This window comes from Hypanus sabinus, chromosome 10 (assembly GCF_030144855.1).
Source record: "Hypanus sabinus isolate sHypSab1 chromosome 10, sHypSab1.hap1, whole genome shotgun sequence".
Lineage (NCBI taxonomy): Eukaryota > Metazoa > Chordata > Chondrichthyes > Myliobatiformes > Dasyatidae > Hypanus > Hypanus sabinus.
The window spans coordinates 59,106,629-59,130,058 of record NC_082715.1 but is presented as its reverse complement, the minus strand read 5'-3'; the positions used below and the strand labels follow the sequence as shown (position 1 = coordinate 59,130,058).

Genomic DNA, 23,430 nt, shown 5'->3' with positions numbered 1-23,430 from the left:
ATTTTGCCACACAAATGAGGAAATTTTTGAATCTATGTTATCAAAAAAAGATTTAGGAATAAAAATTGGTAAAGCTTGAAATAAATATAAAAATTTCGGCAAAATCATCATTTTAATAGCATTAATCTGACCAACCAATGATAAGGATAAGGGAGACCATCTAGTAGTAAGTTGTTGAATTTGATGAAGCATAGGTAAAAAATTCAATCTGAATAAATCTTTATATTTCTTGGTGATTTTTATACCTAAATAAATAAAGTTATCAGAAAAAAACTTTAAATGGTATCCTGTCATTCAATAAAGTTTGCGCATTTAAAGGGAATAATTCACTCTTATCCAAATTTAATTTATAACCAGAGAAACTACCAAATTGAACCAACAAGGATAGAATAGCGGGAATAGACCTATCAGGATCAGAAATATGTAACAACAAGTCATCAGCATAAAGTGATAAGTGTATAACTTCTCATTACGGGTAATACCAAAAATATTAGGAGATTCACGAATAGCAATGGCTAGAGGTTCTAATGCAATATTAAATAATAAAGGACTTAAGGGACAACCTTGTCTCGTACCACGAGATAATTGAAAAAAATAGGATCTATAATTATTTGTAAGAACAGAAGCAACAGGTTTATAATATATTAATTTAATCCATGATATAAAATTAGAACTAAAATTAAAAATTTTCAAGGCATTAAATAAGTATATCCATTCAACTCTATCAAAAGCTTTTTCACCATCTAATGAAATAACACATTCTGGGGTTCTGATTATATTAATCAATTTTCTAACATTGAAAAAGGAATACCGGTTTCTTAATAAAACCAGTTTGATCTTCTGAAATAATCTGTGATAGTATCTTTCCTAACCTAATAGCTAAACTTTTTGTAAAAATCTTAGAGTCTACATTTAATAGTGATATAGGGCGATAGGATGCACATAAAGTAGGATCCTTATCTTTTTTAAGAATTAGAGAGATAGTAGCTTCATAAAAAGACTGGGGTAATCTCTTCTTAGTAAATGCATCATTAAAGATTTCACATAACCAAGGGGAAAGCAAAGAAGAAAAGGTTTTTAAAAATTCTATAATATAACCATCAGGACCAGGAGCTTTCCCTGAATTCATTGATGAGATAGCCTCTCCTACTACAGCCATAGAAATAGGAGCATCAAACAAACTCCGATCTTCATCTGTCAGTTTGGGAATATTCAAATTATTAAAAAAATTATCCATCATGGACAGATCGCCATCAAATTCTGATTGATGGAAGTTTTACATCACCATGCTTGAAAAACCTATCCTCCTGATCCACCAGTAGTGCTTCAAAACCAGGAAACAAATACTTAGAATGGGAAGCAACACGTAGATACATGCATTTTAAAATATTTTTATTAATCATTCTTCGAAATTAATTGTCAAAATTATCCATGGAATTGTCTAACATTAACAGCCATAAACCTTTGAAACATACATTTAAATTTTGATGTAAAAGATGTTTTAATCATTGAAGTTAAATATTCACAAAGGTGGATTGTTAAACTGAACAGAATCAATTTGAAAACTAAACCCAGCAAGTTTCTGTTTTGTATTACTCTATGACGACTCAAAAGCACTTCCAGAGATCATTGTCATTACGGTGCCTCTTGACTGTGAATGTCTCCAAGGGAAGCTCTGCATATGCGCTCATCAGGACACAAGAAGGTTGACAAAGCCAACAAATTAGATTCCCTGCTTCCAAAAGGTTTCGTTTCTCCATCCATTTCCATAACCGATGTCCTCGATTCGAAGTGCCTTCCGAGCAAGTTTTATGTAGCTACTCTGAAACATCATGACCTAAAACGCAGGTTGGAGGAACTCCAACCCACAACAAAACCGCCAAGAAGGGTCTCGGCCCGAAACGTCGTCTGTTGGTTTATTTCTATGCATGCTGCCTGAGATCCACCAGCTCCAACATTTTGCAAAATCCGCCAGTCACCTTGATGGGAGAACCGAGCCTGCGACATGCAGTTACACCAGAGCGCATGCGTCGCCGGTCGCGGGCCCGGCTTCTGGGCATGCGCGGCAGCCTTCTGTCCCTGGCGGCGCGGGGGTGCTGTGGGATTGGCTGCCTGCTGATCGCGAGCCCGGCTTCTGGGCATGCGCGGCAGCCTTCAGTCCCTGGCGGCGCGGGGGTGCCGTGGGATTGGCTGCCTGCTGATCGCGGGCTCGGCTTCTGGGCATGCGCGGCAGCCTTCAGTCCCTGGCGGTGCGGGAAGGGCGCGGGGGTGCCGTGGGATTGGCTGCCTGCTGATCGCGGGGCGGCGAAGCGGGATCCGAGGCTTCGAGCTGGGCAAGGGCCCTGGTCTTCCGCCATCCCAGACAAGCTTGCTCGGTGTCGGCTGGAGAGAGGGGAGGAAGATCATGTCGACGTCCAGTCACAGTGAGTCCTGAGCTGAGCTCAGCGCTGGCGCTGGTGCCACCACCCGGACCGCTCACCTCCCTCGCTTGTTGCTGCCTCCCGTGTCAGGAGTATTTACGTGTGTGACGCCTGTGCAGAGAGGGTGTCTGAAAGTCCAAACTTACACCTTGGCGGTACTCTTTCCAATGGGCTGATGGTTAGTTTTAACCTCACTTAAAGCCCAGATCTGTGCTTTTGATTTCGTTTTTGTTTCCCGCGTGCATTTGTCTGAACACGCCTCCCTGGGAAGTTTATATACACTGCGCATTGTTTACTTGACGGTGAAATTAACTTCCGGCCCGGAGCATCAAAATAAAATGCTTGAACTCAGACATGCGAATGGTGCAGGTCAGCGCACATCTGTGGGGATTAGAGCAAAAGAAATCAAAGTTAACATTTCACGTAGGGATCGTGAGCAATTCTGGCGGAATTCTCAAGTCCGGTTGCATTTCTGAAGCGAAATCAAGGATCATTGAGCTGAGAACCAATTTATTCTCTGCACATAAGAAGTATCTACAACATTTTAAGTTTTTATATAACATTTCACGTCAAAGTTTTTTTTATTGGAAGTGTAAAACGTTAGTATTAGTCACATGAAAGTAGATTGTTAATGACTTGAATAATAGTGGAAAATAAGCAGATTTGTGAATTGGGAATTAAACGGAGTAGTATTCAATGTATGAACTGACACGTTTGGGTGTATGTGTTTTTCTTTGGACCTTTTGAGTTCTGTCACCTAGTTCACATTCGTTTCACTGAGCTTTTGCTTTGAATTTTACGAAGAAATGCCAATAATTTCATTAGAAGCTACTGACATTTCTCTATTTAAATGTTGGTAAGTTCTTCTTGTGACTGTGAACTAAGTCACCGGAACACTGAACCTGGTGATAAAGAAGTCTGTAATCAGCACAGCAAGTAGGCATCATTCTGGTGACGCTGTTGGTAGAGGGTCACAAACCCAAAGGTATATCACAGTTCTATATCCTTCAGATCAATGGTAACAGTGGATGATTTAATACAATTTCAATAGTTGCAATGACATTGTTCACTTCAATATTAAACACGAGGAAATCTGCAGATGCTTGAAATTCAAGAAACACAGACAAAATGCTGGTGGAACACAGCAGGCCAGGCAGCGTCTATAAGGAGAAGTTTCGGGCCAAGACCCTTCACCAGGATTTTACTTCAATATGTTGGGTTGACAGTGTTTCCTTTGAAATACATATCTACAGGGACAGACATATCTGAATGTTCAAACACCTTTGTCACAAAGTATTTCACGCAAATAGTCTGAAACCTTTTGGGTGCAGAAATCCGATACACCCAAAATTAATGTTGTCAGGGCAACATGTTGATTGCCTATACCTATGACCAAGTTTGGTTTTTTTTCCAAAAATACTTTATTCAGAAACATTACAAAATAAAATTATTTACATAGAAAAAAAACATTTGTTAAATCTGAGTCCTTATACAATAAATTAAATTATGCCTGGTTTGATGTAAGCCAATTAACACAACCCCATTGTCATAATGCTTGGCTCGTGCATATACAAATGTCTCAAGGTCACCATTTTGGAAACCGTATCTCTTAGTCTGTGGGCCATCCTGTTAATTTGCAGAAGTGTACTTCTAACTTCAATTTACTGCTTTCAATTTGCAATCCACATTGAAAACTAAAGAATAGTTCTTGCTTGAACTAATATCTGCTATATTTACTTAACTCCAGAATACTCCCTAACCCTTCATAATTTCCACTTGTGAATTGCACCTGCTGTTTTCTGACCAGTGCAACATTAAGATTAAAGATTAGCTTTATTTATCACACGTACATCGAAACATATATTGAAATGTGTTGTTTGCATCAAAACAAGTCAACAAGGATTGTGCAAGTGTCGGCACACTTCAAATGTAGTATACCCACAACTCACTAACTCTAACCATAAGTCTTTGGAATTTGAAATGGAACCAGAGCACCCAGATGAAGCTTGCATAGTTGCAGTTAGAGTATACAAATTTCTTACAGACAGTGGCAGGAATTGAACACTGATCTTACAGCCGGTGATGTAAAGACTGCTGTTAACTTCTACACTAATGTACCACACTGGTACTTCGTGATCTAGTCTATATGCTTCAGTAGCCCTAGATCCATATGTGAATATGATGTGTTTACAGCATTTTGTGATTTTTTTTTCTCTCTCACCAGTTATGTCTGTCATAAAATTTAGAATTGGGTTCCTTTCAGTGCAGCTACTGGTTCCAGAGTCATTGGCCTAGATTTTTTTGAAAATGCTGGTCGAGATGCATGGAACGATACACTCAGCTCTTGCTTCCAGCTCCATATCACCCAAGCTAACTTCTTTAACTTATTCAAACTACTGATGACCTTTCACCTGTTACCCTTGTGTTTATCAATCTATATACGATCCATATTTTTTGTTGAATTATTCTAAAGATTAAATCCCACTTTGGCCCCATGTGGTTCTACATATGGCCACGTAGCTTCCAAAGTTGTCTGATCTCAAGTTTTGGCGTCTTGTTCATCCTGATTTTTGTAGCTTCAGCTTGGGAAGTATTTGTGCCATCTCTGGAGTTTTTCTCCCTCAACATTATGTTGACAACCTTCTTATGACCAAGTTCTTGTGAACTGCATAAGATTATCAAAACAAAACTCAATTTAACATCTTAATTCCAAAATACTAATTTGTTATTTCTAATATAATTTTTAAAATTTTGAGTGAATATCCTTTGCCAGAGAAAATAACAACATCAATATTTGTTATTTAAAATAGCAAACATTACTAAGAGTAGGCAGAGACTCAAAAGGCAAAATTGTTCCTATTGTGCTTAATGATTTTATGAAAGCATCCCAAAGGGTTTCACAGGAGTGTTACTGAAAATAAATTGTTCAGACCTACATGAAGAAAATTGGAGCAGGAGACCTAAAGCTCTGCAAAGAGAACTTCTAAGGAGTACTTTAAAGAAGAAGAAGTAGAGAGACGAAGCGGCATGGGGTTTGTCATCACTTAACATTTACAGTGCAAAAGGCTTGGCATTCAGCACGAGGGCAGTGACATTTTGGGTAGGCAGAAAACTTGCCGAAAGTACTGGATCAGATTACTGGCTGATGGATCAGTGATGTACCAAGCAATTGAAGATCTATCATGTTGCCAAACAAGATCAAAGATTATGGAAGTTTTCTTTTAATTGCCTGACAAAGTTGGTAATGAGAAGCATAGGTTATGGATTACACCAAGGGTAATTACTTTGGTTTTCCCAGTACTCAGTTTTGGGAAATTTCTCTCTATCTAGTACTGGACATCAGGTATTAACCTTTTTTATTTTCTGAATGATACCTGTTCCATGTGCATAGAATTTTATTTCAGTACAATTTCTAGTACTTAGTTTCAAAACTGTTTCCATGCGGTATCTCTTTGATTGTTATTTTAAATCTGAAAGTTCATGCCAGTTTCTTCTTTTGGTAACAGAGAGAAAGCCACGTTTTGATGTGTCATTAGCGCGTCTAACTCGGCGATTTATGGAACTTGTCAGTAAGGCTCCTGATGGGGTTCTTGACATCAATGATGTGGCATGGATGCTTGGAGTGCGAAAAAGGAGGGTTTACGATATCACCAATGTACTGGATGGCATTCATCTGGTGAGAAAAAAATCCAAAAACCTGATTGAATGGATGTAAGTTCGTTTTCACAGTAGATTATTCTTTATATAAAATCCAATATTCATTAAATCTACCTCTTCTGTTCATCATTGAGAAAATTAACTGTAAGGTCATGCCAGCAATCCGTGATTTTGTTTTCTTCATCTAGACTTGACTGGAAATTGACGTTTGTTGTACTTTGAATAATACATTGATTCAGATTTTATATTTGTAATGACAGTGAAATTACATGCAGTTGACATCATTAATCTATTAAACTGACAGTTTATTTAGAGTGAACACCTAGCGGTTACAGCAGAAATTGAAAACTTACTCTCAGTGATTCCTTGCATCAATCACAGCATTATTGCAGTTTTTACTGATCCAATCAGTGATCTGAAGAGAACTGGAATTTGATAGAATTTTTCTTTAGAGTACAAAGCCATAATTGTTTATTTCTTTCTCTGACCCTAAAGTATTATAATTTCTGGAATATTTTTAAATGCCATGCCTTTTTAAAAAAAAATTTAATCAGCTTCTATATTATCCTTTATTCCTGTTTTAAAAAAAAATTTAAAAAGGTCTCTTACAGCTGAGATGAAAGGAAGGGAATTTCACATCCCAACGATTTGGATGTGCAGTTTCTTCAAGCTCAATCACAAATGATAATGCTTCAATAAAATCTGCAAAGTGAGCCATTAGTAATTGATGAAGTATTTTGTTCTAAAATTGTGTTTCGGGCAGAGTTAATCCAGTTGAAGTTGTTTTTCTTAACTTGCTACCACACATATCCACAAATGGATTTAACTGGAGTAATTATAATGAATTTAGTGTTCCACTCTACTATAAACCTACTTAGTTAAGCTGCAGTTATTCCAGATTTAGGAATGGTTATTGCATGTCACAAATGCTACTTGCTGCTTAATTGTCAGTTTCAATATTGTATCATCGTTGCAGTAAGCAAACATAGATATCATAATCTCTCATTGCAAGTAGAAAGAGAAATTGTGTTGGCATCAACACAACTCACATTTCTTATTATGTGGAAAAGATCATTAACAAAGAGGCTATGATTGTTGTCTTGCAGAGTTCCTGCAGTGATGTCCTGTCAGAGAGATCTTGAGCAGCCATAATCACCTTCTGTTTTGTGAACATTGACTCCAGTCAATAGCAGTCAACCCTCCTGTTATTTACTATAGTGTGTAAGGCTTCCTGATGCTCTACTTAATCTGGCAGTCACTTCTCCAGTCATAATTCAGCTCTCATCACTTTTTTGACCAAGGCTGTACTAATAATAATAGTACAATAATAATTATTGATGCCGAGTGGGACATTCGCTTGCTACAGTGGTAATATTTAAAAATACACTTAGCAGTGTGAAGACTTAACTAATAAAGTACAGAATGATAATATACACAATAATAATGTACTAATGTGCAATAATAATGTATGAAATAAAGCAGAGATTATTGTACTATGATGTGTGTTCTTCTCTCACACAGAGATGAACATTATTGCATTTGGTAGGAAATATTTTCTGTAACGATGCTTGTGGCAGTGGAGCTGAATCGCCTATTCCAAAAGGTGCTTATTCAGTAGGTCACGGAGAGGATGTGCCAAATTGTCCATAATGGATAACAGTTTGCTCAGTGACCTCCTTTCCAAAATTATCTCAAAAGAGTCCAGGTTGTAGCCAAGGATGGATCCAGCCTTTTTGATGAATTCAGTGATGACTGGACATAACAGTCTGGTAGAAGAGCTCCAACATCCTGCTGCACATTTTGAAGGATCTCAGCTTCCTTAGAAAATAGCTTGCTCATCCTCTTCTTGTAAACAACCTTGGTGTTGGTTTGACAGTCAAGTCTGTTGTCAAGGTGAACACCCAAGTATTGGTACTCCTCCACCGCAACTTCTCACAGAGTGCACACAGGACTTGTCACAATCCTCTTTCTCTTAAAATTAATCACCATCTCCCTTGTTTTGGCCACATTCAGGAGGAAGTGATTACTCCCACACTGCTCCACACATTTGTCCACCAGTCCTCTGTACTCGGACTCCAGCCAATCTCTGATAAACCCAACCACCGCAGTCATCAGAGAACTTCAGAGAGTGGGGTCCTGAGCTGAGCTTAGAACCTAAACTGAGCATTGATAATTAAGTTTTTGCTTAAAGTAGTTTCAATTGCCTTCCAGATGACTGTTCTACAACATTCCACTTTTGTCAGTTCTGTACCAGAATTGAAGCTGAACTGACAGCTAGAACTGGAATATAATTTAAAACTATCATCAGGATATTTGAGACCCAAAGGGTTTGCCCTATCTATATTGTAAATTCTTAATATTGCATTGAGTTGGAGTGTGAGGAGGAATCTCGAATCTTGCACAAAACTCATCAGCTGAAGATTTTTCAGTTCAGCTTGGTCTTCTGCCTTCATTTTGTGAAGGTGCTCCATTTTGTTATGAAGAAATTTAGAATTTATTTCTTTAATTGTCCTCCATTGTTCATGACTGGACTTAACTGGACTACAGAAATTTAATCTGATCCAAAGATTGCAATTCATTTTGGTTTCTTAGATGAGTTCAAAATTTGCCAAGCTTTTGGTCTTATTCTACTTCAACACACAAATATTATTTCTTTTGTAACAATTTGTTAAGTTAATGTTTCTCACATCCTAGTAACAAATGAAAACAATATCAAAAAGGGTTTGAGTTTTTTGTTAACTGAATCATTTTGGGAGTCAATATAACTGACTACTCACTTTTTAAAAATCAACAAACTTGGTTTACTCTCTGAACTAATTCAGTTGAATTACGAACATGGCAAAGTTGTTTATTTAGTAAAGAGAGGCTGCAATTTTAGTTTTAGATAAGTTTGTAAGAATGATTTTACCTAATACCTGTTTTATGAAATATTAGTACTTTTACTGCCAGGTAAGGCAATGTCTTGCTCTTAAGTGGCCAGAGTGTTAATAGACTATTAAGTAATTTATCTTGTTAGTTAATCTCCGTGTGAAATAATTGATTCGTATGCAATAATTTTTATTCCACATAATATTTTCCTGTCATTTTGTGTGCAATATTTTGAACAAATTGCCTTCCAGTTAAACAAAAAGACAAGCTTTTATAGTAGTTTACAATTTACCTGTTTCTATTTGTCTTTTAGAGGCAAAAATCCACAAGAAAGATTAGGATATGAAGCCCAATCTCGAAAACTGAGAAAAGAATTGGCAGACCTAACAACGGTAGAGAATTCTTTAGATGAATTAATCAAGGACTGTGCTCAACAGTTATACAGTTTAACAGAAGACAAAGAAAATGCAAGATATCTTTTTGTTTTTAAGCAAGTTACATATACGTGTCTGCTTTCAAGTTTGAGAACATTGACATTGTTTTGAATAGTGCTGCACTACAGAATGTTTTATGAGATTGCAAATGTATTTCGACCAGTATTAGATTTTTGACTGATTCTTAGTCCTTGTGTTGGATTTGACTCTCATAGAAACATTCTACTATATCTGAAATTATAAGCCACAGGCTGATGGCAGTGGCCATATCATCAGAACCAAATAGTAAGTACAAGGCAACCATTGCTTCATTTGGAATGATTGTTTAGGTCCCTGCAGATCAGTTGCATTAGAGATAAAAGGACAGGTGCTACATTTCCTCTGGTTTCATGGAAAGCACTGTGAGAAGGAAAGTGACCATTTCCAGTATTTTCTGATTTCATTCTCAGATTGCTCATCTGCTTTTTTAAACAAAAAATTCTCCTTCCTCGAAATAAACTGTGGAGGTTGGTTTGCTTTTTCTATGGGCAAGCTAACCTGTTGTCAACTTTTAGAGATTGGCATTTTGTACATTGTTTCCTACTGTACCTTCCAGATATACCTCCCTACATCCCCATTAAACCACCCCACATCACCTTTATTTGTGTTGACCATTTTCCATCTATTTTCCTATTTGACAATTTTATTACTATCTTATAATTTGTTGCAATCTTTAGTATTATCTTACTTCCATACTCAGCATCAAATGCAGATTTGAAAATTTGGAAAAGTTTATTGAACTTTCAGATGAACACTATCCTCCACGTTGTACCGTAAGTAGTTAGCCTGCATTCTCACTGTGCACTATCTTGAAGCCAGCTTTCAATTTATATAACTGCTTTTCCCTGGTATCTAAATTTTCTGACTTGTATTGGTCTATTAACAAAACCATTATGAAAATGTAGGTAAGTTGCATCTCTTGTATGTCCATTGTTCTCTTTGTGTTCAGTACAGTTAATAACGGGTATTTTCCCTTTTGAAATCATTGCTGATAAATAATTATACTCTTGATTTCTACATATTTCCATTTATATTTCCAACATATATTTTGAGATGCTCCCCGATATGCTGGAGGAACTCAGTAGATCAGGGAGCATCAATGGAAATGAATGAACAGTTAGCGTTTCAGGCTGATGTTGAGTTAGATTCTAGAGAATGGTTAGAAGGTGCATTAAAATTGTTTGAACAGGTAGATTTTGATGAGTCCTTTTCATAGCAAGAATAGGTGAAGCAAGGTGAGTAGTGGGCTCTCCAGAGAGAAATTCTAATCACTGTATTGTCGTGATGCTTTCCATTTGCTTCATCGTCTACAGTGAGGGTAGTCGTGGCTTTGACTGTAACTTTGTATTTTCCAGAGTTGTCCTCTTTTGAGTGAATGGAGGATCTGAACTGGGTGATGTAGGTGGAGTGAAACTGATGGAATTTGCAAATAAGAAACATGCTAGTAAATAAGCACCTATGTCCATGGAACAAGTTGGCAGCAAAATAACATTCTGAAATATGTAACGACTTTCATTTTTTTTAAGATAAACTTCTTTTAAACTATAGTTAAACTTCCTTAATTCAATGTACTTGAAACTTTGATGTCATACTGGCAGATTATTTGGTTGCTGTTCCAATTAATACTCCAGAATACTTTAATGTCTACACAGAGTTTATAGTATATTTTTTTCAGCAAACCCTGTTAAGGAGCACAGGAATATATAGAGCCAGTGTATTAATTTAAAGTGGAACCTGCATCCAGTGAGCCTGTTGCCAAACCTTTGGGGCTTCAGAACAATTGGACAGCAAAATTATACAGTCTGATTAATTTTATACATCTGAAGTTATGGAAGTTTTGCAAATGTGAATTCAGATAGTAATTGAGGAGAAATGCATTAGAATATCATTGTAGATTTTGGGTTTCCACAAATTGTAATCACGTTCAATCTTAACAATGGTATACACTAGCATATGTAACTTACAAGGACATCCACGGTCTTCAAGCCTTCAAGGAACAGATTGTAATCGCAATCAAAGCTCCCCAAGAAACGAAGCTCGAAGTACCTATTCCCAATGAGGTAAGATGATTTTGACATTTTTGGTTTCTGCCACTTCTGTAGGCTTAGAATCATCTGCATAGAGTTGTAATTAATGTTGATTTAGCATTTTTGCAGTGGAGTTTTTCTGCCTGTTATTGTGTAAATTGAACCCCATCCGAGGCAGGGTGTTGTGCCCTTGACCAAGGCACTTAACCACACATTGTTTCAGTCCACCCAGCTGAAAGTGGGTACCGGCAAAGTGCTGGCGGTTGACCTCGTGATAGACTGGCGTCCTATCCGAGAGGGGAGTGTCAGACTCTCAGTCGCTTCACGCCACGGAAACCAGCATATAACACCGGCCTGATGAGTCGATAAGGCAAGGGACAAACTTTAACATTTTATCTTAATTGTGTAAATTGTCAGCTTATATTGCGAGTAGACAACAGTATAGATTTCTATGGTGCCTTTAACGTAACAAAATAACCCCCCATGTATTCATTAACAAGAGCAATATCTACAATTTATATACTTATCCTTAGAATAGGAATCAGATCAGGCAGGGTCAAAGTAGGAGTTTTTAAGGAAAATGTTAGAGTAACAGGGAAAGGAAGGGAGTTCCAGAGCTTAGGGTTCAGACTCCTGTTTTAATCAGCTGTCTGGAAGCTTGGTTTGGAAAAGTGCAGAGATCCTATAGTACTGCTACTGACAAAAGTTACAGACTAGGGAAAAGCAAGGCCATGGAGGGAGTTGTCAAAATTGAGTTTAGTGTCATTCCAGGTGGTGAGTATGGTTGTGCACTACTGGTTTGAAAGCCAAACTGAGGCAATGTCAACATGGTGCAGTAAGAGTCAGCAGTGCAAATTTGGCTTGGGGAGAATCAGTGTGTAAGGAGAAGAAATTTGGATGATTACTTAAAAAATTTGTGAGATGGGAGGTCAGTCAGGAGAACATTGAAATCATTTTAAGACTGCTAATGTACATTTTCAAGTGCATGGAAATGTGTGGCCTGAGAGCATCCATGGAAATACAAATTAAATATTTAACTGAATTAGATATTGATTATTAACTCATGTATTCAAATTCATTCTAGTTTTGTTGTTTGGGCCCTTGTAAGCATTAATTTAATTTAAAAGACCTGAAAATTAATATCTGTTGCTCTTGAAATTGGAGTTTGTCTGCATTAATGGATCTTTACCTATTCTTGATGTTATTGGTGGCCCAAACTAGCATTATGTAAAATAGTAAATATCCTTCCCCTACAGCCAGTTCAAAGTAATGACGCGAAGGTATATTTTAATTTTTTTTTAAATACTTGAAAAATGTTTAATCAACTTGGAACGTAGTCAATATACACTAATAAAGCTTGTAAAAGTGAAGTCACTAATTTTTAATAATCTGGTTAATATCACTGGTGATCTGTACACTCACTAAATTGTTAATAGTGCACTGTCACTTTTTAAGTTACTGGTTTTTGAAAGAATGGTATTGCATTTTGTTATGATTGTGAAACAGTTTACATTTGCAACTATGCAGATTCTTTGAGCTGCAATTGAAATATTTCATTAATACCATGTGCAGTTTGCATCGAAATTACTAGAGACTTAGTCTTTGTATCTCTATGCAATGTTTGCATTTCATTTCTTGAACTTTAAAAAAATGTTTTTATTTGTATAGGAGAAAATCCAAGTTTATATAAAGAGTACTGAAGGACCAATTGATGTATTTGTGTGCGAGATGCAGGAAGAATATTGTCCTCCTAAAACGTGTGAAGATGACACGTCCAATGGGAATGAAGCAATCTCCTCAACAGATGAGGCAGTGACGTTACCACCTGATAGAGGTGATGCTCCTTATTTATGGCAAGATTGAATAAACATTTATTCTTGGTGATTATGCAGAATGATGTTGTAATGCTAAATCACTTCAGAATTTGAGTAAACTATAAATCATAATATGAATGGGTTAGTAAATTTGCTGATGACACAAAGGTTGGGGGTGTTGTGGATAGTGTGGAGGGCTGTCAGATGTTACAGCAGGACATCGGTAGCATGCAAAACTGGGCTGAGAAATGGCAGATGGAGTTCAACCCTGATCAGTGTGAGGTGGTTCATTTAGGTAGGTCAAATATGATGACAAAGTATAGTATTAATGGTAAAACTCTTGGCAGTGTGGAGGATCAGAGGGATCTTGGGGTCTGAGTCTGCTGCACAGGTTGACAGTGTGGTTAAGAAAGCATATGGTGTATTGGCCTTCATCAACCATGGGATTGAGTTCAAGAGCCGAGAGGTAATGTTGCAGCTATATAGGACCCTGGTCAGACCCCACTTGGAGTACTGTGCTCAGTTCTGGTCACCTCACTAAAAGATGGATGTCGAAGCCATAGAAATGGTGCAGAGGAGATTTACAAGGATGTTGCCTGGATTGGAGAGCATACCTTATGAGAATAGGTTGAGTGAACTTGACCTTTTCTCCTTGGAGCAATGTAGGATGAGAGGTGACTTGATAGAGGTGTATCACATGATGAGAGGCATTGATGGTGTGGATAGTCAGAGGCTTTTTTTCCAATGCTGAAGTTGCTAACACGAAAGGACACAGGTTTAAGGTGCTTGAAAGTAGGTACAGAGATGTCGGGTAAGTTTTTTATGCAGGGACTGGTGAGTAGGTGGAATGGGCAGCCTACAACGGTGGTGGAGGCAAATACAATAGGGTCTTTTAAGAAACTACTGGATAGGTACATTGATCTTAGAACAATTGAGGGATATGGGGAAAATACATGTTTGGCACAGCATTGGGGGCCAAAGGGCCTGTATTGTGCTGTAAGTTTTCTATGTTTCTAATAGCCTGCAGTTGGGTGTAGCTGCAGAGTCTTCGGCATATCCCAGACTTAGCAAATGCATAGTCAGATGCAGAGTTCTGACTAACTGCAGATGTAGTTGTTTATGTGCACTTAGTCACTGTACTCACCATTGAGACCAGCAGTGTTTTTGTGAAGAGGAACTCTGGATACCGTTTTGTCTAGCAAAGTTTCGTTTGAGGCTGCTAGCCTATGAACAGTTTGCTAATTTGCTTGAATCCTTGTGGGCAAAGTGCTTTATCTTTTTTTTGTTTTTAGTAATTTGTGTTGTACTGTTTTAATTATATTTTTATTCAATTATGTTAATTGCTCTTTAGTTTTAATCCATCTGATAAACTTAACAGCTTTAAAACCCTCTGACAGGTTGAATGCTCTTCTAATGTGTGTGAATTTTTGTTTAGTTAATACTATTGTAATTTGACGTGACAACAAAGCTATCTCTGTAGATAGACTTTTTAGAAAAAGGTAAAGGGTCTTGCAGTGGTCTTTTCAGCAAAATTAACGCTCATGGAAAAAAAAGGGACTGTGCCAAAACACAGGAGATTTGCTGAAGGAGTGGAACAGAGTGGCAGAGACTGTTGTTTATCAGACTGGAGATAAACTATAGTATTTCTGCAATTCTCACTGTCTCAGTAAAGCAGCCAGCATAATAAAAGTCCCCACCCACCACAGATATGCTCCCTTTTCCTCTCTTCCTTTGTTTAGAAGATACAAAAGCCTGAGAGCACACACCACCAGGCTCAAGCACAGCTCCTACCCCACTGTTAAAGTGCTATTAAATGATATGAGATGGACTCTTATCCTCACAGTCTACCTTGTTATGGTCTGTGCTTCATTAATTTGCATGCACAGCACTGTCTCTGTAGCTGTTATGCTTTATTCTGCATTGTTACTGTTTGACCTCAGTGCACTGTGTAATGATCTGATCTGCATAAACAGTATGCAAGACAAGTTTTTCACTGTATCTTGGTACATGTGACAAAAATATTCCAATTCCCAAAGTTGGTATTGAAGCTGCTGTGTTTCTTCACAGCATTGGATTTATGGTGGATGATTTCAAAATTTGCAGCTGTCATGAAACCTGAAACTAAAATAAAAGTGGGGGAGGTCCTGTCAGAATGTATCCATCTCTTTTACATTGCAGTTTTTGCTGCTGGCACTGAAAGGGGACGTAGTTGGTTAGAATGGAGACAGCAGATTAAGTCTAACGCAGAAGTATAAAGAGACATGTTTTAGCAGGAATAACAGAATGTAAATATAATATAATGTAAAACCAGAAGTTCAAAATTAGTTGTAACTGTAGAGATAAGCAAAGATAACTGGACAGTGGAACATTGCTGGAAGGTTTGAGTGAGAAGTCTGATCAAAGATAATTGACAAAAGAACTAAAAGCAATTCTGAAAAGTGCTGTTCGTAGTGAGTAGTTAACTTATACCTTGCGATGTCTTCTAAAGGATGGAAGGAGGTTTACATGTAACTTTCAAAGAGGAGTTCAAGGGGTGAAAATTGCAATATTACTGGAAGGAGTTCAGGAATCTTTAGAATGTAAATACAAAATCTGGGAAGGATTTGATCAGCCAAATGGCCATCTCCACCTCCCTGTGATTACAATTTTTACTTGGTGTTTGCCTTGTTTTGTTTGCTTTAGGAGCTTGTAAAATAGTCTCCTGTTTTCTATATTAATTACTCATTCTAATTAGTCATTCTTTTCATTTTATAATACACTTGTTATCTCAGGATTTCAGTCTTAAATTTCACTTTGATTATTATATTTTAGGGTAGTTTCTTCAAGGCATTGCCAGAATTACAGTATTGATGAGAGCTTTAACATTTTTTTAAGTAGTGACTCTTCCCTGTCAGGAACCAAGTAACTTTTTAATCAATTCGAAGTAAGGAGAAATATTTTTCTGTCTCTGAAATTCACACATTATTCCAAGCTGTCAAGGAATTACAACTGTCCAGGATTGTCTTTAATCCTTTGATAAATAGTCCCTTCAAACATCAGGAAAAAAAATAATGTGACATTAACTTTATTTGTAACATGTTACCTATATAACCATAATTTGGAGCTGGAATAACTGGTTGGGTGTTACCTTTGTAGGGATGGGAAATTTTGTGAAATAACCCCCTCCTGAAGCAGCAACCCCTAGAAGTTTGTTGTATTTCCTCCCCCTCCCCACCCCAACCTTCACTATTGATAACTTATTCATCAAGTAACACTCAGATAACGACCACGATTTAACAACTGAACAATTACGCCAGTTGATTTTTTTTATATATACACCCTATCCTCGTTATATGCATCTTCAGACAATGCAGATTCACAGTTATGCATTGAACCTATTTCTACCAAATCCTCCTTGTATGCATCCAAAATTCTCAGCTATGTGAGGCTCTTGGGATGAGAAGCACTGCTTTCCCGCCAATACAAGTCATGTGCACATGCCTCACAGTCTCACTCTGGCCAGTCTCGCATTGGTTTTGGCAATGTGTGGATGTGCAATCCTGTGCTGTTAAATTTTTGTTGTTATTACCTACTGTGCACTGATCTTGTGCTTAAAATATTTAACTATGCCTCCTAAGCATCCTATGTCAGGTCCTGGGCCATCAGCCAAGCTAACAAGAAAGCATGGGTCACTGGTCAAATCTTTGAAGATTGGTTTTCTGAAGGTGATAACAATGATGAAGAAGAAAGCATGGAGTTGCAGGAGAAGGATTTCACAGTGAAGCAACTGGCAGAATTTTTTATGGCTGCGGAACACTTGGCACAAATGGCAATGGACATGGACCCAAGTTTAGAACGTAGTCAGCATTTCAGTCGTTCCCTGCAGTCAATCCTTCTTCCCTACAAGCAAATTTATGCTGTAAAACAAAATGCGGCCAAGCAATCAACCCTCACCAATTTCTTCAAACCAGTGTCATCTCCTGCTGCCGGCAGTTCTGAGAGTTCTGTGAGTCTTTCTTCACCCATTGCTGTCCTAGATGACCCTGACGACACCTCATCCACGTAAAGCTGCCTGACACCACAACAACCACTCATCTCCTGGAGCGAACACACCTGCCATGGTTGGTGAGTACTGTACAACCTAATATGTTAACTTCCTATGATCTATTACATTGAATATTACCTTAAATTGAAATATAATATGAATGTTGCCTTGTGGTACTGCTTTTGTGTCGTACTGGTATGAAAATGTGAATAAATTACAGATAAAACATTTAGGAAGCCCTCCAGATCACATCCCTATTTGCTCCATTTAAATAATTATTCAGGAAAATCAGAGAAAGGTTGATGCCATGAAATTCTGAATTAAGTCACCTGTAAAGTACAGGTATCTATGTTGATGTCTATTTTTGTTTTTAGGTTTTAATTGTTTTTTAATTTTGTTTCAGAGGAAAACCTTATGGAATGAAGTATATAATATTAGTACTGAGACTATCAAGTTACACTTTACTGAAGACTAGAACACTTCAATGCATTGTGGATTTTCCATTGTTGAACACTGATCCAAATGCCTATAGAGGAGCTGGAAGAAATGGTGTCCTGTGAGGCCATGCAATCTGCATGTCTTGACAAATTATGTACAACCAGTTGCAAGCCAGTCTTAATGTATGTTACCAAGAAATACCAAATGGCTTTGCACAGAAAGTATCATCGGGTGTCATTTGGCAGTGATTTGGTACATCAGTTGAGGAGAGGTTTTGGAAAAGTGTGATTTGCCAACTTGCTAAAATAAGCTTTTGTAAATATTTTACTGGTTGAAAATGTATCATGACAATGTCAATAAACTTACAAAATATTACCAATGAATGTATATAAGATTGTTTTATGTGCTGTAATATCTTCAGGGTGAACACATGATGAGTCAAAAACATTTTTTTTCACCATGGTGTACAGAATTTGTTAACTAGTGTTATCTATTAACCGCAGATTGTTTGTTACACGGGGTAAAATTTGTCCCATTTGTTCAAGAGTTAAAGGCAAAATGCTGAAAGAACACAAGTCAAGCAGCATCTATGGACCTGGAAAGGTTGTAAGAAGACATGTTGTGTCAGGTTGACACCCTGCATCAGTCGTCAGCTAGTTTCATCCCTAAATGGGAACTTCCAATTTTTGTCACATGGATGCTGCTTGACATGCTCTGTTCTTCCAGTGTTCATCCTGTTCCAGATTCTAGTATTCGCAACACTTCTGCCTTCATTTCAGCATTGGATTGTCTTAGATCCTAAATTAAATAACACTTCTGCAGAGAGGATAAAGCTGTGTGTTTATACCCCTCCCCCCACACTGACAGACCAGTGAGAACTACTTCATAAGAATCTTTTTGGACAGTATTACAGTTTTTGTTTTTAATTAAATACAGAAAGGCCTCGTAGGTGAAAATTTTGAAAGTCATTAGAACAACTTTGTGTTTCTTTTTAAAAATTAATTTTGTTTATCATTTTCTGAAATGCATTTATCCTGCATTTCTCCGACACTGCCAGTCAAATTATCTTTGGCAGGTTACTTGGTAGTTACATTAAACCAGCATATTCCTACAAGTCAAGCAGCATCTATGGACCTGGAAGGGTTGTAAGAAGACATCTTGTGTCGGGTTGACACACTGCATCAACTGTCAGCTAGTGTCATCCATATATGTGAACTTCCAATTTTTGTCATACAGATAATAAACACCAAGTACACTGCAGATGCTGTGGTCAAATCAACACGCTGGAGGAACTCAGCAGGTCTGGCAACATCTGTGGAAACAAGCAGTCAATGTTTCGGGCTGAGACCCTTCATCAGGACTCCAGTGTGTTTTATGTGTTGATTTGTCATACAGATGCTGCTTGACTTGCTCTGTTCTTGTCAGGTCACAGATCTCTCAGTGGGTTAGTTCTGGGGGACAATGACCACCGCTCCCTGGCCTTTAACATTATCATGGAAAAGGATAGAGTCAGGTGTTGGAGTTGTTAAAATACATTAGGACAGATAAGTCCCCGGAGCCTGACAAAATATTCCCCAGGTTGCTCCACGAGGCAAGGGAAGAGATTGCTGAGCCTCTGGCTAGGATCTTTATGTCCTCGTTGTCCACGGGAATGTTACCGGAGGATTGGAGGGAGGTGAATGTTGTCCCCTTGTTCAAAAAAAGGTGGTAGGGATAGTCTGGGTAATTGTAGACCAATGAGCCTTACGTCTGTGGTGGGAAAGCTGTTGGAAAAGATTCTTAGAGATAGAATCTATGGGTATTTAGAGAATCATGGTCTGATCAGGGACAGTCAGCATGGCTTTGTGAAGGGCAGATCATGTCTAACAAGCCTGATAGAGTTCTTTGAGGTGGCGACCAAGCATATAGATGAGGGTTGTGCAGTGGATGTGATCTTCATGGATTTTAGTAAGGCATTTGACAAGGTAGCACACGGTAGGCTTATTCAGAAAGTCAGAAGGCATGGGATCCAGGGAAGTTTGGCCAGATGGATTCGGAATTGGCATGCCTGCAGAAAGCAGAGAGTCGTGGTGGAGGGAGTACTTTCAGATTGGAGGGTTGTGACTAGTGGTGTCCCACAAGGATCTGTTCTGGGACCTCTACTTTTTGTGATTTTTATTAACGACCTGGATGTGAGGGTAGAAGGGTGAGTTGGCAAGTTTGCAGACGACACAAAAGTTGGTGGTGTTGTAGATAGTGTAGAGGATTGTCAAAGATTGCAGAGAGACATTGATAGTATACAGAAGTGGGCTGAGAAGTGGCAGATGGAGTTCAACCCGGTGAAGTGTGAGGTGGTACACTTAGGAAGGACAAACTCCTAGGCAAAATACAAAGTAAAGGGCAAGATACTTGGGAGTGTGGAGGAGCAGAGGGATCTGAGGATTCATGTCCACAGATCCCTGAAAGTTGCCTCACAGGTAGATAGGGTAGTTAAGAAAGCTTATGGAGTGTTAGCTTTCATAAGTCGAGGGATAGAGTTTAAGAGTTGTGGGCTAATGATGCAGTTCTATAAAACTCTGATTAGGCCACACTTGGAGTACTGTGTCCATTTCTGGTCACTTCACTATAGGAAGGATGTGGAAGCATTGGAAAGGGTACAGAGGAGATTTACCAGGATGCTGCCTGGTTTAGACAGTGTGCATTATGATTAGAGATTAAGGGGGCTAGGGCTTTACTCTTTGGAGAGAAGGAGGATGAGAGGAGACATGATAGAGGTATAGAAGATATTAAGAGGAATAGATAGAGTGGACAGCCAGTGCCTCTTCCCCAGGGCACCACTGCTCAGTACAAGAGGACATGGCTTTAAGGTAAGGGGTGGAAAGTTCAAGGGGGATATTAGAGGAAGGATTTTTACTCAGAGTGATTGGTGCATGGAATGCACTGCCTGAGTTAGTGGTGGAGGCAGATACACTAGTGAAATTTAAGAGACTACTAGATAGGTATATGGAGGAATTTAAGGTGGAGGGTTATTTGGGAGGCAGGGTTTAAGGGTCAGTACAACATTAGGCCTGTACTGTGCTGTATTCTATGTTCTTCCGATGTTCATCCTGTTCCAGATTCCAACATCTGCTACACTTCTGCCTTCATTTGAGCATTGGATTCTCTTAAATCCTAAATTAAATAACACTTCTACAAAGTCAATAAAGCTGCATGTTTATACCCCACCCCCCACACTGACAGACCAGTGAGAACTACTTCATAAGAATCTTTCTGGACACTATTACAGTTTTTAAGTTTTTAATAAAAAATACAAAAAGACCTCATAGGTGAAAAATTTTAAAGTCATTAGAACAACTTAATGTTTATCTTTAAAAAATTTTTTTTTATGGTTTTCTCAAACATATTTATTCTGCATTTCTCCAACACTGCTAGTGTTACTAAAATTATCCTTGGCAGGTTATGTGATAATTACATTAATCCATCATATTCCTGCATAGCTTTTATGCAAGCACTAAGGATAAATGTTAATGCATTGTGTAATTCTTATCGGCTACAGTCATTTCCAGGCCATGTTCTGGGACTATGGTGTGCTTTTACATCGAGTAGTGAAATGATGGTCTTTCTTTTAACCACCACAACCTGTATCAGTATAATATAATTTGATCAGACTATATGGCCGTCTGTATGCTTTGTCTCCCCTCTAAAATCTTAAACTTTGTAGGTTTAAACTCTATTTAGTAACACAAGGGTGATGAGATCAAGTTACCTTTTATTGTGCGTTTTTATGGTTTATTTTCATTGGACATGGGATTGGAAGAACCTCACATGCTTTCGATTTTTACCCACAGAGCAATTTTGTATGATTATGAAATATCATTTCCATTTTCTCTGTATTTTAATTTATTAATACTTTCTTCTTTACTAGTGAAGGTATGGGTTCCTCAGTTGCTAATTAAGGATTGTGGTTAGTTTCCTGATGAAATGTGTTACATTGTAACACAACCCTTACTTGAAACAATTGCCTTTTTGCAGGTAATTAACAGTGTTGTGTTTATAAATGACAGAATTGCTGCTTAGATTACAAAAGGTGAAATTACAATGATCTACAGAAAGCCACAGATAGTTTTTGCCCAATGTTTTACACCTCATTAAATTGTAAGTAGTAACAAATTAACTTACCTAGATGAGCTCATTTTGGGATTTGAAGATGTTACCCATCTGCTGTCAGCTGAAGCAATTTTAATTTGATGTCTTTGGAAGTCCACTTTCCTGTGCCACGTGGAATGATTAGTGTATTTTTAAAATTTCCCCACAGTAATAAAATCATGACCTTGGTATCTGTGTGTGTGTGAGTTCGACTTCATTAAGGGTTTAACAGCTATATCTGGGAATGATGCATTTTAGCTTCCTGAGTTCCTCCAGTTTGTGTGTTGCTTTCTCAGAAACTGCTGATCACCTGTGATTTTCATGCACAATAGTGTCTAGAGTTTACAGAGATTGGTGTGAAAAACAAAAGAGCAGCAATTCTGTAGGTAAAGACACCTGGTGCCGAGTCTGAGGAGAATGACAGGAGTGGATCAAGCTGACAGGATGGTGATAATAACTCGGATAACCACACATTATAACAATGATGAGCAGAAGAGCATTTCTGAATGCACAATTTGAACATTGAAATGGATGGGCTTCAGAAACAGGAGGTCACAGACGTAGAGTTCATCTCAAACTGCCAAATCTCCCAGATGTTGGCTCACAACACTGACTCCCTGCCCTCGACTCTTACACATCAAAAAACCCCCTTTACTTTCTTCATCTTCCTTATATCTGTAAAGTTATTCAATGTTATAATTCTCTGAAACCCGATCGTCCTTGCACCCTGGCTTTTCACAGATACTATGCTCTCTTCCTTAACATTTTAGAAGCAGCTTCTTACCCTCCTCCTTTAGATTTCTGAATGAACCTATGAATTTTGTTACTGCTCTTTTGCACTATCTATCCAGCAGTATGCTGCTGCAATAAACCTCATTCTGAACACCTCTGTAAATTTATTTATAAGTTCTTCCCCATCCCCATTTCTCCCTCCCTTCTTTAACCAAGCTACCTACTACTTTTGGATTTAGTGCAAATTTTTATTTGATTAATTTCCGTTTGGAGTATTTATTGAATGAATTTAGGCGCCATGTCTACTGCCTCAGCTTCATCCCACTAAATAACCATAACAGATCAACCAGAAGATGGCGATGTATTCATACTGAAGGAAACACTGAAGCTTTTCAGATGACATTCCGAAGTTTTCCACAAATTGACTTGTTTTTTGACTTATCCAGATTCTGTTACTTCAGGTGGCAAACTTCTACAAAATTAACATTAACGTCTTTATAATCTTACTTTGCTAGTGTGATCATTGCTTTGATATCCTCATACAAAGCGAAGAACTTCATTCATGTTTGCAAGTCACTTCCCACTGTATTGAAAGTAGGTGTAATGTCAGGGCAAATCAGAGATGCCAAAATCATGACCATCTTCAAGGAAGGAGACAAATTGCGTTGCGTAGGTAGGGATGAGTCTCTGATGTTTGCACTATCTTTTTTGTTATTTATTTATTGTAATACCTGCACTGTTTTGTGCACTTTATGCTGTCCTGGGTAGGTCTGTAGTCTAGTGTTTTTTTTTCTGTGTTGTTTTTACGTTAGTGTAGTTTTTGTACTGTTTCATGTAGCAACATGGTCCTGA

General features: G+C 38.0%; 1 protein-coding gene across 5 annotated transcripts in view; it reads left to right on the top strand.

The window, feature by feature from the left end:
• The first annotated feature begins 1,445 nt into the window (after positions 1 to 1,445).
• LOC132400687 (transcription factor E2F6-like) overlaps positions 1,446 to 23,430 on the top strand; it is a 32,806-nt gene continuing 10,821 nt past the window's right edge. For 4 of the 5 annotated variants that reach the window (XM_059981917.1, XM_059981916.1, XM_059981919.1 and 1 more), the window contains exons 1-5: positions 1,446 to 2,423; positions 5,927 to 6,131; positions 9,259 to 9,418; positions 11,365 to 11,478; positions 13,114 to 13,279. In XM_059981917.1, the coding sequence (XP_059837900.1) occupies positions 2,141 to 2,423; positions 5,927 to 6,131; positions 9,259 to 9,418; positions 11,365 to 11,478; positions 13,114 to 13,279 (928 nt within the window). In that variant the 5' untranslated portion in view covers positions 1,446 to 2,140. Of the gene's footprint in view, positions 2,424 to 5,926; positions 6,132 to 9,258; positions 9,419 to 11,364; positions 11,479 to 13,113; positions 13,280 to 16,876; positions 17,364 to 17,686; positions 18,726 to 23,430 lie in introns of those variants that run through there. The other variant, XM_059981914.1, reaches the window with a different exon arrangement.